This window comes from Piliocolobus tephrosceles, chromosome 6 (assembly GCF_002776525.5).
Source record: "Piliocolobus tephrosceles isolate RC106 chromosome 6, ASM277652v3, whole genome shotgun sequence".
NCBI lineage: Eukaryota > Metazoa > Chordata > Mammalia > Primates > Cercopithecidae > Piliocolobus > Piliocolobus tephrosceles.
The window spans coordinates 103385013-103412166 of NC_045439.1; the positions used below are offsets into that span (position 1 = coordinate 103385013).

General features: G+C 47.3%; 1 protein-coding gene across 1 annotated transcript in view; it reads right to left on the reverse strand.

Moving 5' to 3' along the window:
- The window catches only part of TLN2 (talin 2), a 474484-nt gene that overhangs the window by 32331 nt on the left and 414999 nt on the right, over positions 1-27154 (reverse strand). Inside the window, exons 44-51 of the mRNA XM_026455077.1 lie at positions 26462-26563; positions 23789-23908; positions 15415-15561; positions 11925-12091; positions 10843-11026; positions 7803-7928; positions 7486-7602; positions 2478-2663 (exon numbers count right to left, since the gene is read on the reverse strand). Coding sequence (XP_026310862.1) covers positions 2478-2663; positions 7486-7602; positions 7803-7928; positions 10843-11026; positions 11925-12091; positions 15415-15561; positions 23789-23908; positions 26462-26563 — 1149 coding nt within the window. The remainder of the gene's footprint in view (positions 1-2477; positions 2664-7485; positions 7603-7802; positions 7929-10842; positions 11027-11924; positions 12092-15414; positions 15562-23788; positions 23909-26461; positions 26564-27154) is intronic.

Below are 27154 nucleotides of genomic sequence, written 5' to 3' on the forward strand. Positions count from 1 at the left end.
AGACCAGAAAGAAATATCCATGAGAATTAACTTAGGGTTTAGGTAAGTCTTTCTCTCTGCCTAAGGAACTGCAGTAATCCTTCCATTCTAAGATGAGCCAGTATGTAATTTTCTGCCCCTCTGTGTGTGGGCTGAGTAGGGTAGCCAGGGAAAAGGCAGAGCTGGACTAGGGCGACTAGGCCCTTCTGCTTGGCATGTAAGGCTTCTGTCTTGACTACCACTCAGTACCCCCAGTTTTCCTGTCCATGCATTATTGCATGTACTCCCTTTCAGCCAGAGACCTCATTTCCTTTTGCAAAGGGGTGAGGGATACTGGAGACCAAGGGAAGCAGAAATGTTAGTAAGTTCGCTAAGTCAGTCCTATCCTCACAGGAGCATCAGGGCTCAGCAGTGACTCCTGTCGAGTCTGATTTTGGTGGGTGAAGCTGACGTTCAGGCTTCAGCGCTCTGGCTGCTACCTTGTCCTGCAAAGCCCAGATAATGTGACCTGGGGCCAAGATGACAGAGGGGAGCTGAGGATGGCCAAACAGCACCCACACTGCTCTTACCTGAGCTCCTCCCCGGAAAACAGGGGAGCACATGTTAGGAGAGATTGAAACATCTGAGCTGCATTCCCTTTAAAAAGACCATTTAATCATGGTTTTTTTTTCTGTTCAGTTTCCCCGGTTCATGTCTGTAGCTTGGGGACAAAAGCGTCTGTCACCCATCAACCATAGCGACCTTGAGCACTACATCTGGGAGGCCCTGAGTAGCAGAAGCAGAGTGGCTGAGGACTCAGGCGAGCCAATTTCAGTTCTGGTTCTGATAGTAAATAGCTGTGTGACCTTGGTCATGCCACTTCTCTCTCTGAGCCCACTTCATCATGTGACAAACAGAATCATTACTTTCGCCTTTCTCATATGGGATCAAATGACAGAATATCCATGACAGCCCTTCTAAAATTTTGAGGTGCCGTGTGTGTACACTACGATGCACGCAGGCCTTATCTTGCTAGGTAAACACTACTGATTGAGGATGTAACCCCTTTGGCAGTTATCACTTCTGGTAGGTGGACTCCATCGAGCATATCAAAGTGGCCAATACTTGCAGCCTCGAGAGAGAGAGAGAAAGTCCTAACTCCCTGATCTAGCAGCCCTCGGTCCTTTGTGAAAGTGGAGTCTTTCCAGCCCTGTTTCTTCCAGCCCACCCTCTTCTCTGCACCCTCCGTCACACCCAGGGGTCCCGTAAATGTGGTACTGTCTCCCAGGGTTGGGCCCTTGCACACAAATTCCCTCATCGCCCCCTTCTTTACCTCCCTCTCCTTCTGAGGAGCCACCAAGATGTAAGAGTTGGATCTTGCAGCAGCAACTCTAGCTGAACTCACTTTACCACAAAGAATGGCTCTGTTCCCTCAGACCCCATGCTGTAGGAGCAGGTCTTCAATTCTGGGTCCATGCTCGCCCTCACTCACCATGGCAGGGGATCATCAATTGATCGCAGAGCAGAAGTTAGAGTCCCTGGGGGCAAGGCTGTCCCTAGAAGGGTGAAGACCTGGGATGGGGGCTCTTACAGTTCACTTTCCTAACAGAACAAAAATAAAAGTTCCAGGCCCTGGGTCTCCACAGCTCCCTCACCAAACACAGGCTCAGGGCAGTTGCTCCAACTATCTACCCAAGGAGCAGAGGAATTTTCCCAAGATGTCTAGCACAGACTGCGCAAAGTAGCTCCCCAGGTTCTGCTGTATTCCTCCAACTCACTTCCTCACCAGGGACGGCAACACCTCTCCTAGTGCACAATGGCTGACCTATGGAGGTAAGAAAGGGTCCAGCAGAAGAGCGAACAGTTTCCACTTGGAGGAGCTGGAACCAAGTTCTGCAATCCCTATCCACCACCCTTGGAGAGGCCTCCACCACACTCTGCAAAAAGGCCTCCTGCCTATTTAGGAAGAACTAGAACGAAGTGGGAGGATTAGGGCCAGCAGGGCTGACTCCATCCCCTCTCAAACACAAAACTGCCTTACAGAGTCATTTCCCACAGGCTGGTGCATATGCCATAGTCAGCGTGCTTTTTTTTTTTTTTTTTTTTTAAAGGGACAGGGTTTTGCTCTGTCACCTAGGCTGGAGTGGAGCAGCATAATCATAGCTCACTGCAGCCTTGAACTCCTGGGCTCAAGTGATCCTCCTGCTATAGCTACTCTTCTGAGTAGCTAGGACTACAGGTGCACACCACCACACTTGGTTATTTAAAAAAAAATTTTTTAAGAGATGAGGTCTCACTATGTTGCCCAGGCTGGTCTCAAATTCCTGGTCTCAAGCGATCCTCCTGTCTCAGCTCCCAAAGTGTTGGGATTTCAGGCATGAGCCACCACAACTGGCCGTGTGTGCATTTTTATTACAAAGTTTAAGGTTCTGAGCCCCTCCCCTTTTTCAGACTATACCAAGCAACCCAGTCATGACAGAGAATCATCTATGCATCCAAAACAATGCCAAGGCCTTTACCTTGCAAGCCGTCAACATATCTGACACGGCTTTCCGGCTCAGGTTGGCAGTAGCAATCACGTCCTCCTGTCTACACGAGTTTCCAGCTGCCACGGCTTTGGTTGTCGCCATGGTGATGCCTTTCGTCATCCTTATGGATTCTTCAGGTGATGATGTCTTTTCAGGTACATCTTTTGACTGGAACAACTGGAAGTCAGAAACAGAGAGGTTAAAAAAATCAAAAAGAAAAAGAAAAAAATAATTTATTCTTCTCCAACCAGGCTGTAGCTTGTGTCTGAAATCTGAGCCAGTAACTGGAAGAAACTGTCGCATGGCAGGAAATTAGAAATCTGAGTACAGTAATATGGTTCTTGTTTTTAAGATTCTCACGGACAAACCTCTTGTCCTTCACGGGAACAATATGGTGAGGGAGACGCATGTAGAGTGTTAACCTGTTGGTCTGCAGAAACTGACACCCAATATTTACACACTACCCATCCTGTGAAAGGTTGTTGCATGGCTTCATAGTTCTCTTCCCCCATCCCTGCTGGTGCTTTGGCAGTTTCCATAAACTCTCAGTCCCAGTGCTGGTTTCAGGGTAGGACTGACCTGGCCGGATCACTCAGGACTCACCTCTCTCTCTCTAAGGGGATGTGAGGTTGGGGGAAATGAAGCATCAGTTCCTTCTATTCTTAGCCTGTCTTATAAATATAACTGCATAATTGTGCAGAGGTGTTCATGTCGAGTGTGCCATGGTGACACTGTGAATTATTTAGCAATCTACCCACCCACCCCCTTTACAGAGGCTGAAATAAATTCATCATGGTAAGTCAATATCCCATTTCTGCTTCATGCTCATCTGTTCTGGCTCTCTAACATGAGCAACTGGTACCCTGGATGTGTGCTGAATGTGCATCTGTCCCTACATGAGGGCCCCTAGCCTAGGTGGGGCTGCCCTGTCTTCAGCCATAGGCAACCATGTTTCAGCAAGGAAGGCTTCCCTGATGCAGAAGAGCGGGCTCAGTTGGTATCCCATAGAATGCCAACCACTGTCAAACATCACTGCCCCCTGAAAATGGGCAGCTGCAATTAAGCAGTCTAAGATCCCAAATCCCCACTTCACCCTTGAATGTTAAGTGGAATGAAGGCCACACGCAGAGTCCTTCACACTAATGTGGTCCTCATGCCACGTGTTGCATGGAAACCCACGATCTGGGTGAATTTTATTCAGCCGGCATAAAATTCAGTGAGCCCGGCTCACAGGAGCCTCGACCTCCTGGGCTAAAGTGATTCTTCCACCTCAGCCCCCTGAGTAGCTGGGACTACAGGTTCATGCCACCACACCCACCGAACTTCTTAATTTTTTGTAGAGATACGGTTTCCCTATATTGCCCAGGCTGGGCTCAAACTCCTGGGCTCAAGCAATCCTACTGCCTCAGCCTCCCAAAGTGCTGAGATTACAGGCATGCACCGCCACGCTTGGCCTCTGGGTGAATTTTAAATCACACCGGTACACTTAGAATAACCCATGTGTCTGTAGTTTCCCAGGATAGCTCCAAATTTCAAGTCTCTTCGATCCCCACCATTAGGCCTGCCTATGCATGTCAGAGGCTGTGTTCACAGGGGTGCCTGTGCCACCCCATCCCTAGCTTCAGGAGGCTCTGCACAGAGTGAGAGACTCCATTTGTTTGGGAGAAAGTAATTATCTGGTAATCCAGATAATTCTTCTGGATCTTATCCAAGACCATCAAGGTGGTACCTCTGTGAGTCTGCAAAAACTACAGTGTTACTGAGCTTGGTGTGCCCCCTGATGCAGATATGGCTTAGATCATAACATCCAAGTCCCTTTGAGTACCTGGAAAGCCTTCCCAAGAAAGACGGGTACAAACAAGCCTAGACTGTGAAGACTATAATAAATACCTAACTCTTCAATGTCTAGACACAAATGAACACCTATAAGCATCCAGGAAAACATAACCTCACCGAATCAACTAAATAAGGTACCAGGGACTAATCCTGGGGATGTGTGACCTTTCAGACAAAGGATTCAAAAGAGCTGTGCTGAGGAAACTCAAATTGAGGATAACACAAAGAGGGAATCGGAATCCTATCAGATACATTTAACAAAGAAATTGAAATAATTAAAAAGAATCAAGCAGATATTCTGGAGCTGAAAATGCAATTAACATACTGAAGAATGCATAAGAGTCCTTTTAATGGCAGAACAGATCACACAGAAGAAATAATTAGTGAGTCTGAAGATAGGCTATTTGAAAACATAGAGGAGACAAAAAAAGAATACAAAATAATGAAGCATGCCCACAGGATCTAGAAAATAGCTTCAAAAGGACAAATTTAAGAGTTATTGGCCTTAAAAAGGAGGTAGAAAAAGAGATGGGGTAGAAAGTTTATGCAAAGAGAACTTCCCAAACCTAGAGAAAGCTATCAATATTCAAGTACAAGAAGGTTAGAGAAGACCAACCAGATTTAACCCAAAGAAGACCACCTCAAGGAGTCGAATAATCAAACTCCCAAAGGTCAAGGGTAAGAAAGGATCCCAAGAGCATCAAGAGAAAAGAAACACATAACACACAATGGAACTCCAACATGCTTAGCAGCAGACTTCTCAGTGGAAGACTTACAGGCCAGGAGAGTGTGGCATGACATATTTAAAGTGCTGAAGGAAAAAAACATTTACTCCAGAATACTCTAGCTGATGAAAATAGACAAATGGGATTACATCAAGTTAAAAAGCTTTTGCACAGCAAAGAAACAATCATCCCACAGAATGGGAGAAAATAGTTGCAAACTACCCATCTGACAACGGGTTAATAACTAGCCTGTGTAAGGAGCTCAAACAATTCTATAGGAAAAAATCTAATAATCTGATCAAAAGATGGGCAAAAGGTCTCAATAGACATTTCTCAAAAGAAGACATACAAATGGCAAACAGGCAGATGAAAGGGTGCTCAACATCATTCATCATCAGAGAAATGCAAATCAAACTACAATGTGATATCATTTCACCCCAGTTAAAATGACTTATATCGAAAAGGCAGGCAATAACAAATGCTGGCAAGGATGTGGAGAAAAGGGAACCCTCGTACAGTGTGTGTGGGAATGTAAATTAGTACAACGACTATGGAGAAGAGTTTGGAGATTCTTCAAAAAACTAAAATTAGAGCTACTTTATGATCCAGCTATCCTACTCCTAGGTATACACACAAAAGAAAGGAAATCAGTTTATTGAAGAAAAATCTGCACTCCCACGTTTACTGCAGCACTATTCACAACAGCGAAGATTATATATATGTAGTAAACTGCAATAAACATGGGAGTGCAGATATCTCTTCAATATTATATATGTGTGCGTGTGTGTAGCACTGTATATGTGTATCCATTCATCTGTTAATGGACACTTAGGCTGCTTCCAAATCTTGGCTACTGTGGTACACATACACAATGGAGTACTATTCAGCCATAGGAAAAAAAAAAAAAAATGAGATCCTGTCATTTGCAACAACATGGATGGAACTGGAGGTCATTATGTTAACTGAAATAAGCCAGGCACAGAAAGACACACTTTGCATGTTCTCACTTATTTGTGACAGCAAAAATTAAAATAATTGAACACATGGAGATAGAGGGTAGAAGGATGGTTGCCAGAGGCTGAGAAGGGTAGTAGGGAGGTGGGAGGTTGCGGGTGGGAAAGTGGGGAGAAATAATGGGTACAAAAAATAGAATGAATAAGACCTAGTATTTGATAGCACAGAGAGTAACTACAGTAATAAATAATTTAATTGTACATTTAAAAATAACTAAAAGAGTATAATTGGATTGTAACACAAAGGATAAATGCCTGAGGTGATAGATACCCCAATTATCCTGATGTGATTATTATGCATTGCATGCCTGTTATCAAAATATCTCATGTAACTCCTAAGTATAAACACCTACTCTGTACCCACAAAAATTAAAAATAAACAAAAAACAAAAAAGGAGCTGTGTCTGGATTTTGATAGCAAACACTCAACCTGTGCAGCCAGGCGAGTGCCAGAAAGTAATACTTATGGCACCATGTTTTTCAGTTACTCCTGTGTTTTTTAGTTTCTCCTTTAAAGCATGAACTGAGCGCAACATCCGTCAAGGCTAGATTCATTAACGATATGACAAGAAAACCCAAGTTCGTCACCCAAACCCTGCGGAACTGCTCTACTATTGTTTCTAGTGCTCTCGGGTTGCCTTTGCAGGTGACCCTTTAAAGGTGCAGAACAATTGGCAGCAAAGGCAGGTATCCCTCTTCCCCTAAAAAGTTGAATCTGTGATCAGACCTCCTATCAAACAGAAATCTGTTTGAAGCTACTCATTTTCGGCATATTTCTGTGTGTGTGGGGATTAGAATGAGTCAATCCACAACCATTGTGGGATCATAAGAACAGCAGGTATCATCCACATTGCAGTGACTCCAGAACGTCCTTAACTCTGCAATGCTGGAACAAGTCAGAAAAGAACAAGGTCAATTTCTCTTAGGTCAGATGACTCCAACGGAAGGAAGCTGGATTTTCAAGGGAAGTGTCTCAGGTAAAGGCTTCCAGGCTTTTCCAATAGCAAATGGCAGACTTCCAATTCCGCATGTGTGCGGGTACCAAGAGCAATGTGCATCAAAAGAGGCTGTGCACTGTTCACAGGATTAATGCTCCAGATAAGCGCCGTCATACTGACTTTCCTTTTTTCCAGGAATTGTTGACAAGGCTTTGATTTTGTGCTATAGTTTTAGTGGAACTAAACCTGAATAGTCCTAAGTGATACATTTCAATTAACTCCTTGATTACAATGACACATCAATCCCAGCCAAACTCAGTGACACATGGGGTCTCAATTATATAAAACTACCAGCAGGCAGGTGAAGGGGCATTCTCAGTTCAGGTGTTTTAGGTAAAACCTCATTGGTAAAAAACCTCAAATGAGCCCTGACTTGGGTCAGCTGTGGGACTCTGGTACCCAAGGGAGGTAACTGCTGGCTCCTTACCGTAAGCTCCTGCTTTATGCATTCAATTGTGGCCTCAAGCGCCCTGGTGCCCCGGGTGGCCTCATCCTCCACCGCCTTTACAGTCTTGAGGAGGGAGGTGACATTAGTCACCATCACCTGCACAGGAAGAAAGAATGAACTCAGACAGCGCAGTGTCTCAGGTTCAGCCCCTACTCCTTTTACTTGTGGATCGCATGCTATGAGCTTTTACTTGTGGATCGCATGCTATGAGCTTTTACTTGTGGATCGCATGCTATGCTTTCCTTTAAGTGAGAAGAGAACTCAGGTGCTCGTCCCCAGCCAGTGCCCCACTCTACCTTGGCAGCCCCCTTGAGCTGGTACATGGAAGGGTCATCCGCTGGCTTGCTAGCAGCTCCCTTGGTAGCACTGATGAGATCGGAAAGGGCCTTGGCTACATCTTTGATGGCGTTGATCAAAACCACCTGAAAGAGAGCACCGAGCCCAGGTGAGCAGGCGCCAAGATGTCAGCTGCGGGCTTCACCAAGGCATGCAGCCTGAGGGCAGGCCAGGGCACAGGGAATGAGAGAAAGACAGTCTCAACTCTGCAGCATGGCAGACCTCCTGGGAAGCGACCCTTGGCAATTCTGATACAGGTCTCAGGACTTTGAAAAGCTGCCCAGGGGAGGCTGAAGCCGAGCCAGAACGGAGAAGTCAGGTGTAAACGTGCAGCTTATGTAAAATCTCCTAGACAGCAACTTGGCAGATGAGCTGCCTCTGACAGCACGAAGGACACCAGAGAGGCAACACCACTCACTCCTAACTGGCACCCTGAACACTGAGTAAAAATCCCCAGCTGACCCCGGACCTCAAGGTCCCACAGCAGCCCTGCCCAACTCTCTGGCTATGAGGGTGCTCTGCTGCAGGCACACAGGTCGGCCTGTCTTCTTCTCCATGGGAAATCTCAACTCATTCCTGTTCAGGGCCTTTGCTCGCTGTTCTAACTGGGCCTCAGCTCAAATGTCATGTCCTCAGAGGCTTTTCCCGATCCCTCAGCTAAGGGCCCATTCCCACAATTGCTGAAATTGTCAGGTTGCCGTTTTATTTACAGCACTTATCACAGTAGGTGGAATTATTTTATCATTTATTCACTTATAAGTCATCTGTCTTCTCCCTCAACTTGAATGAAAGCTCCAGGAGGCTCAGCCTGGACTTCTGCTTTGTTTCACACTTGTAACAGGGACGAGCACCCAGCAGGTACTCAGTAAATACTTGTGGAATGAAGATGCAGGTATGTTCCCACATAAACCTGGATGTGATGCATTATCTGTGTTTGCTTTTCTAATTTCACAGAGACCACAGATCATCTTTTCAAAGTGCTGGATTTAGAGTGAAAAGTACCAGGTCTAGATGGGCATTACACAATACTGGGCATTGCATTGAAGTGTTCCCAATCCAGTAGCTCCAGTAACTCCTATTTCTATAATAATAAAAGCATTTTCCCTTTACTGAGGGCAGTGTTCAGGCGCTGAGCCAAGCACTCTACACACATTATCTCATTTACTCCTTGCCACCACCTTTTCAAGTGGGAACCACAATCCTTCTGTCCACACTCCCAGAGCCTAGGAGTGGCAGACTTGGGATTCAGAGTCTGGTGAGCACGAGGGCACGGTCTTAACCTCCACACTATGCCATGCCTGTGTGTGCTGTGTGTGTGGCTCTGGCTCCTCACCCACAGTGAAATGAGCGTGCTAGCCCCATCTACCTCATTAAATTGTTTTGAAGATAAACTGGGATCTCCGATGTGAAAACGTATTAAGGGTGCAATGGCGTGATCTCGGCTCACTGCAACCTCTGCCTCCTGGGTTCAAGCGATTCTCCTGCTCAGCCTCCCGAGTAGCTGGGACTACAGGCGCCCGCCACCTGTAGCGGAGGTTTTTGTGAACGCTTAGAATTCCAAAAGGCAGCTAATCTGAACTCTGATGTTATCAGAAATCCAACAGAAAGGATGAAATGGTAGCATAAGGAATGTTTCCTCTCGGAGCTCTGCTCCACTCATGGGAGTCAGGGAGGGAAGGGTTTTGCCGTGAGGGAACGAGGCGGTGGCCTCAAGTTGAAGCAGCACAATCACTGCATCTCCTGGCAGCACTGAATGGCAGGGGGTTTCTAACCAGGTTTGTCCAGACAGACTAGTTTACTGAGAATGGTTTAAGGAGTGAAAACTGAAGTGCTTGGCATTTCATGGTTCTGGGAATAGAGAGAACAGAGTTTTTTGTTTTGTTTTGCTTTTTAAGTTTTGCGCTCTGGGAACAGGCATCATCCATTTATTAATGACTTTTGTTGGCTGTTAGTTCAACAATAGGTGAACACATTCAGTAGCCAGTAGCCACTATGTGCCAGGAGCTGTGCTGGGTGTGCAGGTTTCAAAGATGAGCACACTGTGGTGACCGTCCTTGAGGAACAATGGTCTGGGAAGGGGACCAAGGAACATGCAGGTGATCTCGATGAAATTGCCAAATATCAGAAGCAGAGGTCACAGAAGCACAGGGTCCTTCCCTAGCCTACCAGTTCTTCTCTCTCTTCCTTGAGAACCAAAGTTCTCACCTGGGCCATCTACAGGTGCTGTGTTCATTTCCCCACCCCCGTCTGGCTGCTGCGCCACCACTCCACACAGGCAGCTGGGGACCGCAACGTCCTCGATGGCACTCCGTGGTTACTGGAACGGGCCAATAACCTTCCCAGACTTCCCTCTTTCTTGACTCTCACTATCTCTGATGGGTTGAAACACTCCATCCTGGCAACACGACGCCTGCGGCTTTCCTCCCCGCAGCTGCTGCTGCTTCTCGGTCTCCTGCGCCACTTGCACCGTAATGTGGTCCGAAATGCTGGATTCCTCCGGGCTCTGCCCTGACCACCCTGGCTTTTCCTCTCATGTGGTTGCAGTCGCTATCTCTATGGCAGCAGTCCCTGAACCCACAGCCCTGTGCCTGGGCAGGCTCAAACGCACTCACTAGTTCTACCTGCGTGTGGCTCCAGCACTTCCATCACCTCCACCTCCCTGCCCGCACCAGCTCTCCCTTCAGGGCACAAGGAGCCGCCTTTCACTCCTCCCCCTCCCTCAGGCATGCCGTGCTCCAGCCTTCCCCAGGCCAGGCCAAGCCTTCCTTCTAGACTCTCCTCAAATCCCTCAGCTTGTCTCCATCCCCATGGCCACCACCACGGTCTGTGCCACTCCCTCGCTTGGATGACTGCCTCCTACCGGTTCCTCAAACCAGACATACTCGCACACACATTGTCTACTTCAAAAGTTCCTGTTCTGCCTTAGGCCGCTTCTGAGGCGTAGTGTGCAGCGTTCGTGGGAAAGACCAGGAGGACGCACTTCCCAGGCCCTGCTGGTACCTGGGTCTCGGGGTCGTCGGAGCCCAGGCTGGCTGCCCCCAGCTTGACCACTTCTGCGAGCTGGGTGATGGTGGCTGCTGAGGACTGGGCCGCCTGGGCCAGCTTGTCAGGAGTGGACGCAGCTCCTGACACGAGTAGTTTCGTGTCTTCCACCAAGGCCTTGGCTGTCTTGAGAATGTTCTCCCTGAGAGAGCCAGGAGGGGCAGGGGAGAGGGGGAGAGACAGAGGGCAAAGCTTGATTACTTCAAGAAGAAAAGAAATCCCTCCTCGCATGGGGCTTTTGTTAAAGGGCTTTGAAGAAGACAAGTGCTGTGTTACACCTCCCCTTACCAAGGGACTCTCATCTTTCACAAATGCAAAACTGGGGGGACAAGAAGAAAGTCAGCCAGTATTCATTCACATAGCCGACTGACACGAAAACTTCAGTGAAAGAGGCAGGCCCACCACCCAGCTCCGTTCCCAAGCCCTATAGTTCAACAAAAGGTCAGCTTCTTTTCTGCGGTTCCTGCTGTCCCTTAAAATACTTCACAGTCTCAGTGACTGTGAGGACATGTGGGCTGGGGCACCTTGTTCAGGATCAGAGGCTGGGCTTGGGAAGGGACAGCAGAGCTCTGGGAACCGCCTCCCTAGCCCAGCCCTTGGATTGCAGAGGGGAAGAAAGGTGTTGGACACGTGGCGAGGTTTCAGGGGTCCCGAGCAGCAGACAGAGAGGCTCAGGCCAAGCTCAGCAGACAGAGTTTAAGCGAAATAGGCCTGCCCCCGCCATTCCCAGTCCTGCTGGGGTTGGCCAGCAGTTCGAGGAACAGCTTTCTGGCTCAGAATGTGGCAGGTCTAAAAGCCGTCCTTTGCTGTAGCAGGCTGGATTTAAGGCTGTCAAAGGCAAAGCTCGAACCACGACACTGTGTTTACAGTTGGCAGAGGGGGCTTATTCTGATTACATGGTTCACTTTCCCAACTTGTGCATCTTGTTGAAATCAAAACAGATAACTACATTTCTGGCTCCCAGGTGGCGTCTCCAAGTCGATCATGAGTTTCAGGGGCAGGCCAGCCTGAACCTCTCCCCGTCCAGGACCCCCACGTACCTGTGGTCTGCGAAGGTCTCACTGTTCTCTGCATTTAGCGTCCCCGCTGTTGCAAACATAATGGTGGTGTCCAGGTCGGCAATGATCCCAGACACAGCGGTGGCAGCTGTAATACATGCCTGGGTTCCTTTGTTCCCGGCCTGGAGAGCCGAGAGCACCAAGGAGACCTGTAGGCAGAAAGGGAATGTCAGGGGAGCTGGGAAATGGAGAGAACAGGACCTAAAAGCAGATTCTGAAAATACTGAATTATCTCCTAGGAGCTGATGTGGCTTAGGGGTTACAGGCACACGTCTGGAGTCAACGGCCTCGGTCTGAATACCAGCTTTGCCATTTAAAGGCCAGGTGACCTTAGGCAAAGCTGCTTTACCTCTCCAAACCTCAGTTTCCTCATCTGTAAAATGGGGCCATTATTTCTGCCCTATTAGGGCTGACAGGATTAAGTAGGAAGAAAAACATCTGTCAAGTGTCTAGCAAGGCATTTGGCATACAGTAAGTGCTCAGTAGAGGGCAGATGCTGTTTATTCAATTACTACTATGTTTCTGAAACCACAGAATGGGATAAAGGATTAGGCTCCTGTGAAAGGTGTGGCAATTACATCCCCTTTTATTGGGTTTTCAGTAGGAACAGGCCACTGCCACCACTCATCACTCCTTCACTGGGATGGAAATTCTCCAGAATGGAGTTCAGAAGGGCTGGAGTCTGGAGGGGATCTCTACTTCTAGCACTCCTGCGAGCCGTCATCCACCCCCGAACCATCATTTCAGTGCCCCGAGGGCACTCGGGTGTCTTCCATGTCACAAATCCTGTGCTGTCACCCTCACCCACCACATACACACTCACTGCTCCAAGATTCTTTCCTATGACATAAACCTGACCACGCTAAGACCCTGCTTACAAGTCTCCCCTGGATGAACTCCCCTTCTGGTCATGTGTCTGCTTCACCCGGCTCTCACCACATCCGCCAGCTCCTGACTTACCCAAACACTCCCACCTCTCCACCCTGGGTCCGCGCTCTGCCTGCAATGCCTCCTGCCCCTCTCCCCGAGCCACTGAACTACTTGGCCTGCAAGACACCAAAGTGAAGAAAGAAGGAAAAGCCACCAAACACAGATATATCATCCTGTGCCTCAAGCAGCCTGCAAAACAGTTGAGCCCTGGACACCTCCCCCTGCTCCCCTCTTCCAGAGACAGTCCAGCCTCCTGGGATCCCACAGCACCCCGTTCTTGCCCTCAGGATGGCCCACTGCACCCAATGTAAATCGCATGTGTCAGGCTAGTGGCTGGAGGCTCTTTGAGTCCAGGAGCCCTCGTATTAATCTGTGTGTGCACACACCCGCTACCCTTGACTACGACCCAAAGAAGAATCTGACAACATTTTGTACATATATTTCTTAAAACATGCTGACCAGGGCAGGGGAGTCCCTGTGTCACTGTGCCAGCAAGAGGCATGGAGTATGAGACACTCTGTCCCCAGTGCTGCTTAGATCTCAGCAGAGGCTGTGGATACAGTCTGGTAGGAGAGGCACAGGGATCATCTCCTGGGTACCTACCACATTCTGAGACCAGCCCACAAGCAATTGTTTCTCTTCCTCATCTGCCTTTCTTTTAAATGCTACTAGGTCCTACGAGGAAAAGACAAGTCAGACTGGCATAGAGCTGCCCTGGAAATGAAGTATCCAGGTTCTGGAAAGCCCCTCAGAGGATGCATGACAAAGGCCAAGACAAGTATCATGGGAAGCCTAAATGGGTGTGTGTGTGGGGGGGGGGGAGAGACGTTCTTGGCCAGGGTGAAAGAAAAAGAGCCCAGAAATAGCAAACCACCCTCTGTGAAGGGTATGCCAGCCAGCAGGTGTTTATTGAGTATCTGCTAGTCACTAGGGGCTGAGGACACAAAGGCAGACAAGTCGTGGCTGTGTGTGGGTGCACTATACACATCATCAAGGCACATAACAAGACACAAAGCATAGAGGACAAGGATGCACAGCAAGAAATAGTCAAAAGGCCAGTTGCTAGGAACGGGCCACTTCCTCCCCTTTGGTGCTCCCTCCAAGGTATCCCAAATCAGGGACCCACAGCCGGGAGAGGGAGTAGGGCCCAGGCCAGCTTAGGAAGATCAAGCTGCTTGGCCATGCCTGCCAACACTATGCAGCTTGGACCCCTCTCCTCCCTTCCTGGTGCTCCCGCTACAAGGCCTTTTATGGGGGAATTTGGCAAGAATAACTTCAATAACAAGAAAGGGCTTTGAAAGGCAGGCAAATGCCTTCCTCCAGCTGAGAGATTTATTTCCTCGTCTGTGGAGTCCCAGGAGGCTGGACAGCCCTGTGGGCTACGGGAGAAGGCCAGACTGTGGCTTGGCCTCAGGGAGGGCCACGGACAGAGCAGTCTCTGTGGCAGCACCTTCCAGCTGAGGGTCCTCCCTGCCCGCCCCTCAAGTCGGTTGCCAAGTTTCTAAACAGGACAGAGCTCTATGTCCTACGAACCAGAGTGAAGGGAAGGGGAAAAGCTGTCAAGCCTGGATGCTTTATCCTGTACCTCAAGCAGCCTGCAAAACAGCTGCCGTGAAAAATGATTCCGACACAAAAAGCAAGGTAAAAGACTCGCATACTGGGGGAGAATAAAAGAGCTACTTGGGAATGAAGAAACATTCAAAGTATGGCATGGTTAACTGGGGAAAACTGCCCAGGGAAAAAGAAGTTTGGAGGAAAGTTTCGAGAAAACAGTCGCTCGATTTATTAAAGGTGTGACTATGTGTCTGGTACTGCACCAGGCACTTTTACACATATCAGCACAGTACATCTTTGCAGTTCTCTGAGTCAGACATTATATATTTTAATCCTCATTTTACAGATGAGGAAATCGAGTTGTGGAACGGTAAAGTACCTTAGCTAAGATCTTAGAGCCTTGTTCACTACCCCATGGGAATCTCTCTACAAACAAATGTCTTTAGAGTCAGAAAACTGAGGGCAAGTTTCTGCTTCTCCACAAAGGCACACGCCACTGCCCCATGTGGCCTAACCCACCCCTACTTCACTGTCTCATCTGTAAATGAGAGGTTACACCAAAGGGATTTTCACTCCTCCTGACTCAGCCCTCAGCACTCAGGAGCCTCCTTGAGAAGAAAGATGGTGTCAACAGGGGTTGCAGGAAAGGGCTCTGGCTCCAGGCCTCCCCTGACCAGGGCTCCTGGCTGCTGATGGGGACTTTGATACAATCTGCCCACCGGAAAGCCCTACAAGAATGGTGAGTGCCAGGGCCTGACCTTCATGGGAGAGACCCTCTAAGTCCTCAAATTCTCTGGGCCTATGATCATCCCAGCTCCCTGACACGCCCTATTCTTGGGAGAATCTGAACAGTGGGGAAGATCGGGGTGAGACAGCTGAGTCAGCTGGGTTAGTTTTCGCTTCGTTTCCTGCTTTTGTCCTTGATTACAGCGGATCACTGAGCGCCACCGCAGGTTCCTGTGGCTCTAAACCGAGGGCTGCTCCTTACCTTCTCCGTGACGGCGCGGGCGCACTCGATCAGCTCCCTCTTGGTGTAGCTGTCTGTGGGGCAGACCTGGAGGGCCCCTGCCTTCTGCACCAGGAAGATACAGCCGTGGCCCAGGTCCTGCACACGAGTGCGAATCTGGAATCCGATCTGCAGGGGCAAGCCCAGGATGGGGAAGGAGAAGCGTGATGGACCCTGCCATCGAGGCCTTCCCTATGTGGAAAATTTCTCCTACGTCCTATGGGAGCCTGGCTAGGAAAATTCCACTCCTATTACGAGTCTGTGTTTGGTGAAGTATGGAATTTGGTTGATTTTGCTTCCCTTTTTAGAGACTGTAAAATGCCCAGTCTCTACCTAACAAGCCTGTATCTTGCGGTCCTAGTGTAACACCCTCCTTGATAGGTATCTTTCCTGGTTTATGGCTTATCTGCTCCTCCAGCCACCTGGTAAGAATGTTAATTAGATGAACTTTGTGGGATAATTCTGTTATTCATTCAACAAGCATTTACTGAGCCCCTATTGTGTGTCAAGGCTTCTTCTAAGCAGGTAATGTGTTTAATTTCTTTTATTCTTCACAATAGCTCTAGAGGGGTAATTAGAGGTTCAAAATGTGGTTTCCATATTAAGCATATTTTGAAGTGTTCAGATTCTTGCAAAATTGGTATGTTTACCAACCAGAACACCACCTACCCCAGCTGTATCCCATGGGGACAGCGACCATACTGAGCCCAGACTTCCTATCAGGTTAGGTTTGAGGTTTCCTTTAAAAGGTACATTTTTAGAGCTAAAAGCTCAGCAGGCACACATTCTTTTAATAACTCCTGGGTTGTGTGATTATAAAAGGTACTTCGCCTAAGAGAGGCCAAACGGGCTCCGCTGTGGATTAGCTGCCAGCTGTCTCCTTTAAGGTGTAATAAATTCCACTTCCACCTCCCCGAAGTTTGCATTCCTCCGGCCCTGTTTCACATCAAATTTCATTTTGGTCTGATCAATACAGCTGCCATAAATAATCTGCCTTCCAGCCCAGGTAGGCAACTCAAACCAAACCAAAACTTTAAGCACGGGTTACTGTCATTTTCAAGAATCTACAATAGCTAGAAGCTGCGGCTCTTATTTTTCCGGCATCTATCAGGAATAGTTATGAAAAGATCTCAGGTACTGTGAAGAAAACCTGGGCGATTTTTGGCCCCCTGGATGCTATCTTCCAATAGCGTCTCATTAGTCACAGTTAAAGGAAGGATGACTTCGGAGAATGAGGGGTGCTGCAATTGTTATTTCTGCTATTATTGAAACACTGTTTTTAGGGAAAGAACTCTTTCCTGAAGAGTTCTAAACCCCTTAAAGGCCCAAAGAACTTTTAAATCCATTCAGTAGAATATTCTCGTGATCAACAAAGTTGAGCTTCTGCTCTTTTAGGTGTCTTCTATACACTTCCTTCTCCTTTTTTTATGATGGAGTCTTTTTCTGTCACCTGGACTGGAGTGCAGTGGTGTGGTCTTGGCTCACCGCAATCTCCGCCTCCCAGTTCAAGCAATTCTCTTGCCTCAGCCTCCTGAGTAGCTGGGATTACAGGCGGCCACCACAACGCCTGGATAATTTTTTGTATTTTTTTTAAAGCAGAGACAGGGTTTCACCATGTTGGCCAGGCTGGTCTCGAACTCCTGAACTCAAGTGATCCGCCTGCCTTGCCCTCCCAAAGTGCTGGGATTACAGGCATAAGCCACCATGCCCAGCCAAGTTTCTGCTCTTTTGGGCACTTTTTAATACACTTCTATACACCTTCATACACCGGTGCTACAGACGCTTCATAATTAGGCAGGGCTGTCTTGTTGACTACCTCCATGCAGAATACAAAAGCAGCAGCACCTGTGGACTGCACAACACAGCAGCTCTGCCAACAGATCTGGGGAACGGTGTAGCAGTAAGGCTGCCGCTGAGGAGGGAAAAACACGCCAGCCCACACAGATGTAATGTCATTTAAACATTCGTGTTGGCTGGACATGTTTGTTGGTTTGAAAATAATGTTAAGCTGAAGCAGGGGTATACCCCATTAAAGCTTCAAACAATCTGGCTCTTGAAGCGCTCCAGATCCATAGAGTTAAAACCTAAGTATTTCAGGGTAAGATAATCTAGAGACAAGGGCTCTGTGGTCAGTGGCGACCACAGATCTTTAAAGGCTAAAGTGCTGCTGGAAAAGTCAGGTAAGAAGGAAATGGAGTTAGAAACATCTATAGAATTTCAAGGTAAAAAAGATCTTACCAGGTCAACCTTCCCATTTTATAGACAAAGGGATGGAGGCCCAGAGAAGTGATGTGATTTGCCTAAGATCACACAGCTGGTCCCCGGCAAAACTAGGTGAGAATCCAGGTCTTTAATCCTAAGCACAGTGCTCTACTTGGTAGATCAGTGTTTTTCTAACTTCTTTGATTTTTTTGCGTAGCAGCAGAACCCTTCCTCTCCCAATCCAAATTAAATCTCTTGTGGATCTCAGTATGTCAAATGGATAGCAGTAATGGGTTATTAGTATGCTCTTCCTTTATGAATTAAAATGTGTATCTTTGACCCAATAAAAAGCCAAAAATGAGACTGAGTGAACCAAAGTGTTACAGATAAGGTTATGAAGGCTAGTTACAGCCTCAGCCACCAAATTATTTCTGTGTTTTGCTTTGGCGATAGTGTTGAGAAGATCCTGTTACATGCATAAAGAAAGCAAAGGAGAGCAGTTTCCTCCCCATTCTTGACCACTGCAGCCAAGGCAGGAGCAGCAGCAGCCTGAGATCAGCATAAAACTACCCAGCAGCCTGAAGCAAAGCACCGGTGGCCCCCAAGGGGTTCCCATTTGGTCTAGACCACACTCAAAAGCTCCTTTCTGCCACCCACATGAGTGAAAGGGTGAGAGAGAGCAAGGGTGGGTTTTCCTAGCAGTTTCAACAATATTAAATTAAGCTTAAAAAGCAACACTAGGGGCAAACATGCAGAACCTCCTCCAGGGGTTTTGAAGAACATGGCATGAAACCACACTGCTAGAAGAGACCCAGGCTCTCAAACTTCTCTGTGCATTCCTCCTGCTCCTGTGCAGAGTCTAGCCTGAGCTTTCAGAATGAAAAGCTAGACTCCTGAGAGTCTAGCCAGGGGCTGATGGGATGAACAAATGAACAGGTACATGTGGAAAATCTCAAAAAGATGAAAGCCGTATGAATGCATGCTGCTGGAAAAGGAAGCAGACTGGTGCAGAGAGGTAGCCAGGGTTGTGATTCCCGACTAACCTGTGTTTGAATCCTGGCTACTCCACATATTTACTTGTTACTTACTTACTTGGAACATTCACTTATTCCAAAGTTATTTAAAGTGGCTCACATACTAGCGACTGTAGTTGTGTGGTCTTGGGCAGTTTAACTGAGCTCCCTGAGCCTGGTTTTGCTTATCTGTGAACTGGGGAAGAACAAAAGATTATCTCACTGCAGTTGTGAAGGGAAACAGGATTGGGCCCATCACAGCATCCGATATGCGGTAGGACTTGATAAATAATAACTCTTACTATTACTTTGCATAGGCACGTGGAATAACTAGGGCACTTAAATGAAAGAGGACAACAAAATCAACAGTCTACTGGCAATTTCCTAGAACATTTGGTTTTACTAGGGGAACATCCTTGAAAGGAAATCCTTTTTTTTTTTTAAGATGGAGTTTTGCTCTTTTTGCCCAGGCTGGAGTGCAATGGTGCGATCTTGGCTCACTGCAACCTCCACGACCTGGTTTCAAGCAATTCTCCTGCCTCAGTCTCCCGAGTAGCTGAGATTACAGGCACCCGTCACCATGCCCGGCTTATTTTTGTATTTGTAGTAGAGATGGGGTTTCGCCATGTTGTCCAGGCTGGTCTCGAACTCCTGGCCTCAAGTGATCCACACATCTCGGCCTCCCAAAGTGTTGGGATTACAGGTGTGAGCCACAGAGGAAATTCATTCTGTATCCAAAAAGGTAAGAGATTTAGACTGGGTGCAGTGGCTCACGCCTGTAATCCCAGCACTTTGGGAGGCCAAGATGGGCAGACCACTTGGGGCCAGGAGTTCGAGACCAGTCTGGGCAACATGGTGGAATCCCATCTCTACTACAAATACAAAAATAAGCCGGGCATGGTGACGGGTGCCTATACTCTCAGCTACTCGGGAGACTGAGGCAGGAGAATTGCTTGAACCTGGGTGGCGGAGCTTGCAGTGAGCCAAGATCACACCATTGTACTCTAGCCTGGGGGACAGAGCAAGACTCCATCTCAAAAACAAACAAACAAAAAAAAAAGATAAGGGATTTAAAAATGCTAAGCTTCTCCATGCAGTACTAAACTTCTCAGTAAATATGACCAGCCCACAGGGTGATCCAGCGAACTACCAGTGTTTATTAGAAAGGAATGTTGCTCAAAGACATAAAATGTGGGGTTTTAAATTGGCAGCTTTAGAAGTGTTATTTGAGCCTCAAGAAAAACCCTCAATTATTTTCTTGTCGAAATAAAAGTAAAATGGAGAAAATCATCTCCTGGTTTTGTGCCTTGGGGGAAATTAAAAGCCTGGTCTTTATGAAGTTTTGGATCTGATTCCAGTTGGAGGGGGTCTAAGGAATCCTGATCGCCTTTCCTCACTGCCTCAAACAAAACAAAACAAAACGCACTGGTTTTTCCCAAGCCTTAAAAAATAACTACATCTGAAACCCAGTCAAATGTAATTTGCTTGGGATAGCTTGTGAAAATTGAAAAGGCAAGAATGGAACTTATCTGACAAAGATAGAAAACATGGAAGAAAAAAGTGGCTTGGCATGGTGGCTCACATCTGTAATCCCAGCACTTGGGAGCTGACGTAGGTGGATGGCTTGAGCCAGGAGTCTGAAACCAGCCTGGACAACAGAGTGAGACCATGTCAACAGAAAAATTAGCCAGGCATGGTGGTGCACACCTGTAGTCCCAGCTACTTGGGAGGCTGAGGTGAGAGGATTGCTTAAGCCCAGGACGGAGCTCAAGGCTGTAGTAAGCCGTGATCGCACTACTACACTCCAGGCTAGGTAACAGAGCGAGGCCCTGGCTCAAAATAATAATAATAAGATAATAGTATTATTACTAGGTTGGTGTAAAAGTAATTGTGGTTTTTGCCACTAAAAGTAATGGCAAAAACCGCATTTACTTTTGCCTCGGGAGGCCGAGGCAAGTGAATCACGAGGTCAGGAGATCGAGACCATCCTGGCTAACATGGTGAAACCCCATCTCTACCAGAAATACAAAAATAATTAGCTGGGCGTGGTGGCAGGTGCCTGTAGTCCCAGCTACTTGGGAGGCTGAGGCAGGAGAATGGCGTGAATCTGGGAGGCGGAACTTACAGTGAGCCGAGATTGCGCCACTGCACTCCAGCCTGGGCGACTGAGCAAGACCCCATCTCAGAAAAGAAAAAAAAAAAAAAAAGTGGGTCCAGTGGCAGCGGGGCATCATTTTCCCACCTCCATCATGTGTATCTTAGGCTGGAAAATTTGAGAGAATTCTAAAGCAGACATCCATTTCATCTGGGGAAAAACGCCGTGGTTCTTACCACAGGCGCTTAACCAATGATTGCGCCAGCTTTTAAGGCATCTGGTATTTCAAGTGGTTACCGCAGATTTTCCTCAGAGACAAAGCTTTCGTCGCTAAATCTTTTCCTCAGCATTTCCATTTAGAAGTTGTGGCTCATAGGATCTCGAATTCTTTCTTCTTCTTCTTTTTTTTTAAGGGGAAACTAATCTGAAATTGTAAAGCTGCTGGAGGCTTTTAACTTTTCCAAAGAAATAAGTTTTCACAGTGATGTTAACAAAGGTTTGAATTTTCCATGAAAAATAAGCAGATAAAGCTCCCGCTTGATGTTCCAGGGCAGAGCTATGACTTTTCCTGTAATTGTCACATTCTGGAAAAGCCCAAAATGCTGACCTTGCACAGCCGACTGCAGCAGCAAAGGGAGCAGCTTCTTATTTCCCCTGGATATAAATATTTTCACATGCCGTGATGGGAGAGCCCTCTTGGGTAAACAAATAATTCCACAATCTTGGAATAAAAAGCTACATTGCTTCAGGGATCTCCTAACTTTCTCAGTTTTCCCCAAATATCTGTCTGGCAAAGGTACACAAAAAATTTTCCTTAGCAAGCCACTGGAAATTTTATATTCTCTCTGCCCCTTTTCACTCCAGGTCACACTGCTCTCGTGTCTGGAATGTAAAATACATTTCAAGATGTAACAGTGAAAAGGAAAACCTTAATGAAAACGTCAGCTGCTACAAATGCAGGGCTAATAACCAAAGTAACCTGTTGTACTTTTAGCAACACATTCTCTTTCCTCGCTGTTTTGGCATTATTTTATATTTTGGTTCAATGGTCTCTGTTGTAATAAAAAAAAAAAAAAAAATCTGCTTGTTTCACACGTTGGGTGGGTGGGTAGCTTACAAGAGCTCATGTGGAAAGGGCCCTGTAGACAGTCAGGGAGGCCAGCAGTTAAACTAAGGCAGATGGTGGTCGATTCCATTTTTAAAGGTTTCTGTGGACAGATAGATATCCAAACCTCCCTTGCCAAATACTTCTTTTTTTTTTTTTTGAGATGGGAGTCTCCCTCTGTTGCCTACACTAAAGGGCAGTGCGCAGTCTTGGCTCACTGCAACCTCCACCTCCTGGGTTCAAGCAGTTCTCCTGGCTCAACCTTCCAAGTAGCTGGGATTACAGGTGCATGCCACCACACCCAGTTAATTTTTGTAGACAAGGGGGTTCACCATGTTGGCTAGGCTGGATCTTGAACTCCTAATCTCAAGTGATCCATCTGCCTCGGCCTCCCGAAGTGTTGGGATTACAGGTGTGAGCCATCGCGCCCAGTTCACATCTTCCTTTTGTCCAAGCAAACTTTTCCTTACTGTAACATAAGTTCCCTTACATTTGTTTATGGAGTTCAAAATTATAGTCAAATGAATTATAAATCTAGATGATCTTACTAAAACAGGGAGTCTATTTAAAAATAATAATAAAAAAAAGATAGGCCTGTGTTAGGAGTCAACAGAATCTTAATGTCAGTATCTGATAACTCTCTTTTTTTGGTAGTGAGTTCACACTCATTGCAAATAGAATTATTCATGCTACAGCCTAGCCGATTATTCTAGTATCTCAAAATGCAGGCACTGTTAGAGACTTAAGTAATCCCATGCTAGATATATATGTATGCAAGTACATATATATATGGTCCTCCTATTTACATGCATTGTTACCACACACATTAGAAAGTGATTTGTTTTGGGACTTCATTTCTGTAATATCTCTGGGAGTCTTTGTAAAAACAAACTTAGACCTGACTCCCAGGAGAAATAGCAGCACTGAGTTAACTTGGGGACAGTGACTGTCACCATAAGGAGAAGAGAAGACCAATTACAACCTTCTGCCTTGACAACTCGGTTCATTTAGGCACGTTTTGAACAGGGTTTGCACTCAATAAACAGCTTGCTGAATTTCACAGAATGTAATTACCTTTATCTTTCAAGTGTCCCTGTAATTCACTCCATTAATCTTCATTTCAAATTGGGCTTCCTTTCTCTAAGAAGCCATGTGGTTCCCCAAGCCCTGGACTCCTTCTTTTTGTTCACACTGATACAGATGCTATGAGGCTCCCTGGAGCTGCACCTGACCTGTGTCCTTCCCAGTGGACCACCCCATTAGAAGTATGAGAGATGGCAGCTCTTAGAAAGTGGTCTTTGGGGCCCAACTTTGGCTACTGTTAGACTCTTACAGGTACAGGGATTCTACAGCCAAGTCTACACTGGTCACTAAGGAAAGCTGGTTTAGGAAAAGCAGGGAAGTAATAAAAGGAGTCCACAGGAGGTAAGGGGGGGGGGATCTGGGTCAATTCTTAGCCACCCAGAATATTCAGGCAAGACTTTGTTTCATGACAGTAGCTCTTTCTAGGGAGAGGGACAGCTAATTTTCATACTGGAATTTTTCAACACGTCTGTAAACCTTTGGAAAACAAAAATAATTGCGGGGGATGTGCTAACTGGAGTAGGAAGTGACAAGATGGCAGCCTCAAGTTTGGGCCATGCTAATAGAGACAACAGGGGATGGGCCTAGGGACAGGGGACCTGGTAGAACACTGTATACAAACTCCTTCTGTCTGAAAGCCCACGCCCCAGTTCCTGGCCAGTCTGCCCCATAAGGGGCCTTGAGTACAGCCTGGAGCTGCCTGGGTCTGGGCCTGTGCTGTGCAGTGGTGGGGAAATAAACTGGGCTCTGGTTACTGGGCTGGGGTCTTCTAGAGTGGAACTAAGCTATAAAGAAATGCCCAGGAGTGGGCACCAGTGTGTGTGTGCATCTTAAAATAGGGGTCTTAAGGTGGCAGACCTCCTCTGGTTCCGCCGTGGCTGCTGCCATCTGGCCCTGGAAAGCCAGGTGCCCATAGTCACTGGTCATTTGTGAAGCCAGTCCTCCCAACTCCTCCGGGTTAGTAACCGACTTAGTCATCTGGAAAAAGAAAACAAGCAAGACACACACACACACACACACACATACATACACACACATACATACACACACAGAGAAAAGCATGAGAACCATGTGTTAATATCAATGGAAGCCAAAGGGTTTCATTCACTTTTAAGCTCCTGAGGGGGTGAAGGCCAGGCCTTGCATTTGGGGCTAGAAGCTGGAGAGGGCAGTTCAAGCCAAGCCCATGCTGCACTGCACACAAAAGGCCAGAGCCCTTGCAGGGCCCTGCTCAGGCCAGATTCTGACTGGGCTGGTGGGGACATGCTCAGTGTTGGGGCCGTGCAGCTTGGAGCCAGCCCCCAGGGTCCCCCTCTGGCAGGTGAGTGTGCCAGCCCCTCGCCAGCCCTGCCCTGGGGGGGTCACCAGAGGAATTCCCCCTAGGAACCCACAGAAGGCACAAGCCCTGTTCGCTTCTCACTCCTGGGCCCAGGCTTCTGTGGGGGGCTGATCTGGTCTCTGGGTGCCCCGAAGCAGGTCCCACCCAGGCGAGAGAGGGCATGAGGACAGGGCTGTTAAGAAAACCATGAATGAGAAGTGCTGGATAAGCCAATGTTTTAGAGGAAAAAAACTCATAGAGGATACAGCTTTGCAGTAAATTTGTGCCCAAGAATTACAAGGTTTTAGCCACAAATTTAGTTAAGAGTAGTGTGTAGCCCACATGGTCAAGTTCTGCCTTTATTATGAAGATACTCGGGATTTTTCTGTTTCATAGACTGATGCATCTCAATTATCTAAGGTAGCTGGCATGCTAGTTTCTAGTGTTTCTTCTTCCTCTGGACAAAAATACCTTTAAATTCTCACAAAAGCAGTTTTAATCTACCACCCAGAAGGGTGTCACTTGTCCCTCATCATGGGGCTCCCCTCCTGTTCCACCTCCTCTTGCTCTGGATAACAATACTGTCTCTTTATTTGTGGCCTTTTAAGACCTTGATTTTAAACAGCCTTTTAAAATACCTTTTGAATGACTCTCCATCCATCAAGGCAGGACAGGAATGTCCACCCCATCTAAGACATGTGTACAAGGACACGTCCCAGGCTTCAGGCTGAGATGTGGCCTCCAAGGAACGCACACTGAGCTGCACGAGAGTGAGTGGTGCCACGCGCTGCTCCACTGCGACCTGCCAACAGGTGCACTGGGAGTCTGGGCATCCTGACGGGGTGAGGAGGGCCTCTTTCACACAAGGAGCCAGGCCAGTCATCTCAGGAGTGACCACGCCGCCTGAAGCTTGGCTCCTTGAGCTCATGGACACCCAGGGTCAGGCCAGGGCAGCCCAGGACCTGGCTCTGGAGACATTCCAGAAACACCATGAAGCTGCTCAAACATGTTTTACCGCTGCTGCACTGTGCTTCCTGCTCATCAGGAATCTGCGCTGAAGGGCTGCTGGCTCGGACCTAGGATCCGTCCCCCACGCTCCCCTGAGAAGGACAAGACTAGGCTCAGCTCCAGCTTTTCACAGAACACTGAGATGGGTGTACCATTCCCCAGCCTGAATTATTTTAAACAAGCCTGGCACAACCACAGAGTTTCCATGAATGAATGGCAGCAGCCAGGGACGACTTTGTGGTCCAAGCTCAACCTCTAGTGGACACACGATTACATGACAAAACCACTCAGAGGGGACCTGGGCACAGCAAACACGTGGTGGGTCATTCTGGTCACTTCAGCGAGGAAGGCCCATTGATTTCTCAACCCAGGCTTATGTGGCAAGTATCAAAGAGGCATCTTTCCCCCGAGAAGGACAAGAAATTTTATCTTATGGTATCTGAGCTTTTAAAAGTTGAGAGAAACTTTTTCTATGGACTCCTATCAATTCTTTGGGGACCACATTTGTCATCTTTCTTATAACTGCTTAACATATCAGATAGCACTCACTCTCTCTCAATGCCGTTTGTATCTAAGGATCTATATAATACAGTTCTGGCTGCATTACATTTTAGCAAAACAAAAAAAAACCCAAACCAAACATTACCTCCAAAAGTTGTATGCCTATTACTGTCGGGAATTTTTTTTTTCTTTTTACATAACCATACTGTTTCATTTTGCCTGAAAGAGTGGCAATACCTTATTGTCCAAGTACTATAACTTGATTTCATCAGATAATCTCATCTCTGTTCTGTTTTATCCCGAAATATCTTCTCTTGCACTGTTATTTTAATCTACTAAAAACACCTCAAGTCCTTTGTGAGGTGAATAGGATTTTTCCCCTTTCTACTTAACTACAAATTCCTTGTTTTCTCCGTCTTCTCATTTTCTCTCCTTCCTTTGCTCCTCTGTCCTCATGCCCAAGTCTCAGCCACCTTTAATTCCCTCTTGCAGCTTTTTCATGAGATAAGAACTGCAGCAGACTGGGGCTACTGGACACAGGCAGCCAGAAAGACCACAGATAAAGGACAGAAGCTGGAGCCCCTGAGGGACTAGAGAGTGGTCTGGGCTCCCTCTCCGACACAGATCTGGGATTTGCAGGCTCAGCGGCGGCAGTGGATAAAAAGGCGACCAACAGTGGGGAGGGCAGCTCTCTCCGCTCTTACCATTTCCTGAGCTGTCACCGCAATGGCTTTGGAGTATTTAACCACAGTCGTCTGATAGTCGACAAATGTTCCCTTTGGTTCTGGAGGAGTGCCTTCATCCAGCTACAGAGGAGAGGAAAAGAATCCAAAGGTCATAAGAAGCCTGCTGAAGTGTAGACTGTATTTATGAGAATTAGGAACTTTGAAAAACAGAGAGGGCCTCAGAGATTCTTTCACCCGGTGTCAACTCAATTACCCAACTTGTGCAATAAGGACTTCAATAGAAGGGCACAGAAGCTATACAGGGTACATGGCAAGGAGAGGCTCCCAGCCTTGCCTGAGAGGAGTGGGAGGCCTTCCAGATGAGTGATGTTTCGGCCAAGTCCTACCAGGCGTGGAGTCTGCCACATGTAAAAGGTGGGAAAGGCATCCCAAGAAAAGGGAACAGAATTCAAGCACATGGAGGCGGGGGCCAGCCTGACACTTCTAGGGAAGTGCAAAGGGGCAGAAGATGAGGTGGGAAAGGAGGCGGACTGTCCATCAGGAAGCGCTTCCCGAGGAATGGTAGAGTCCATGGCTATCCATGGAACCCTTCTTTATGAGTGCAACTGGGGAACAGAAGGAATCAGAAGCACCAGAAATACGTTGTTGCTCACCTGACCATAAATGCAATGCAATAGGAACTGAGAGAAGGGCAAGATCACTGTGGGGCGG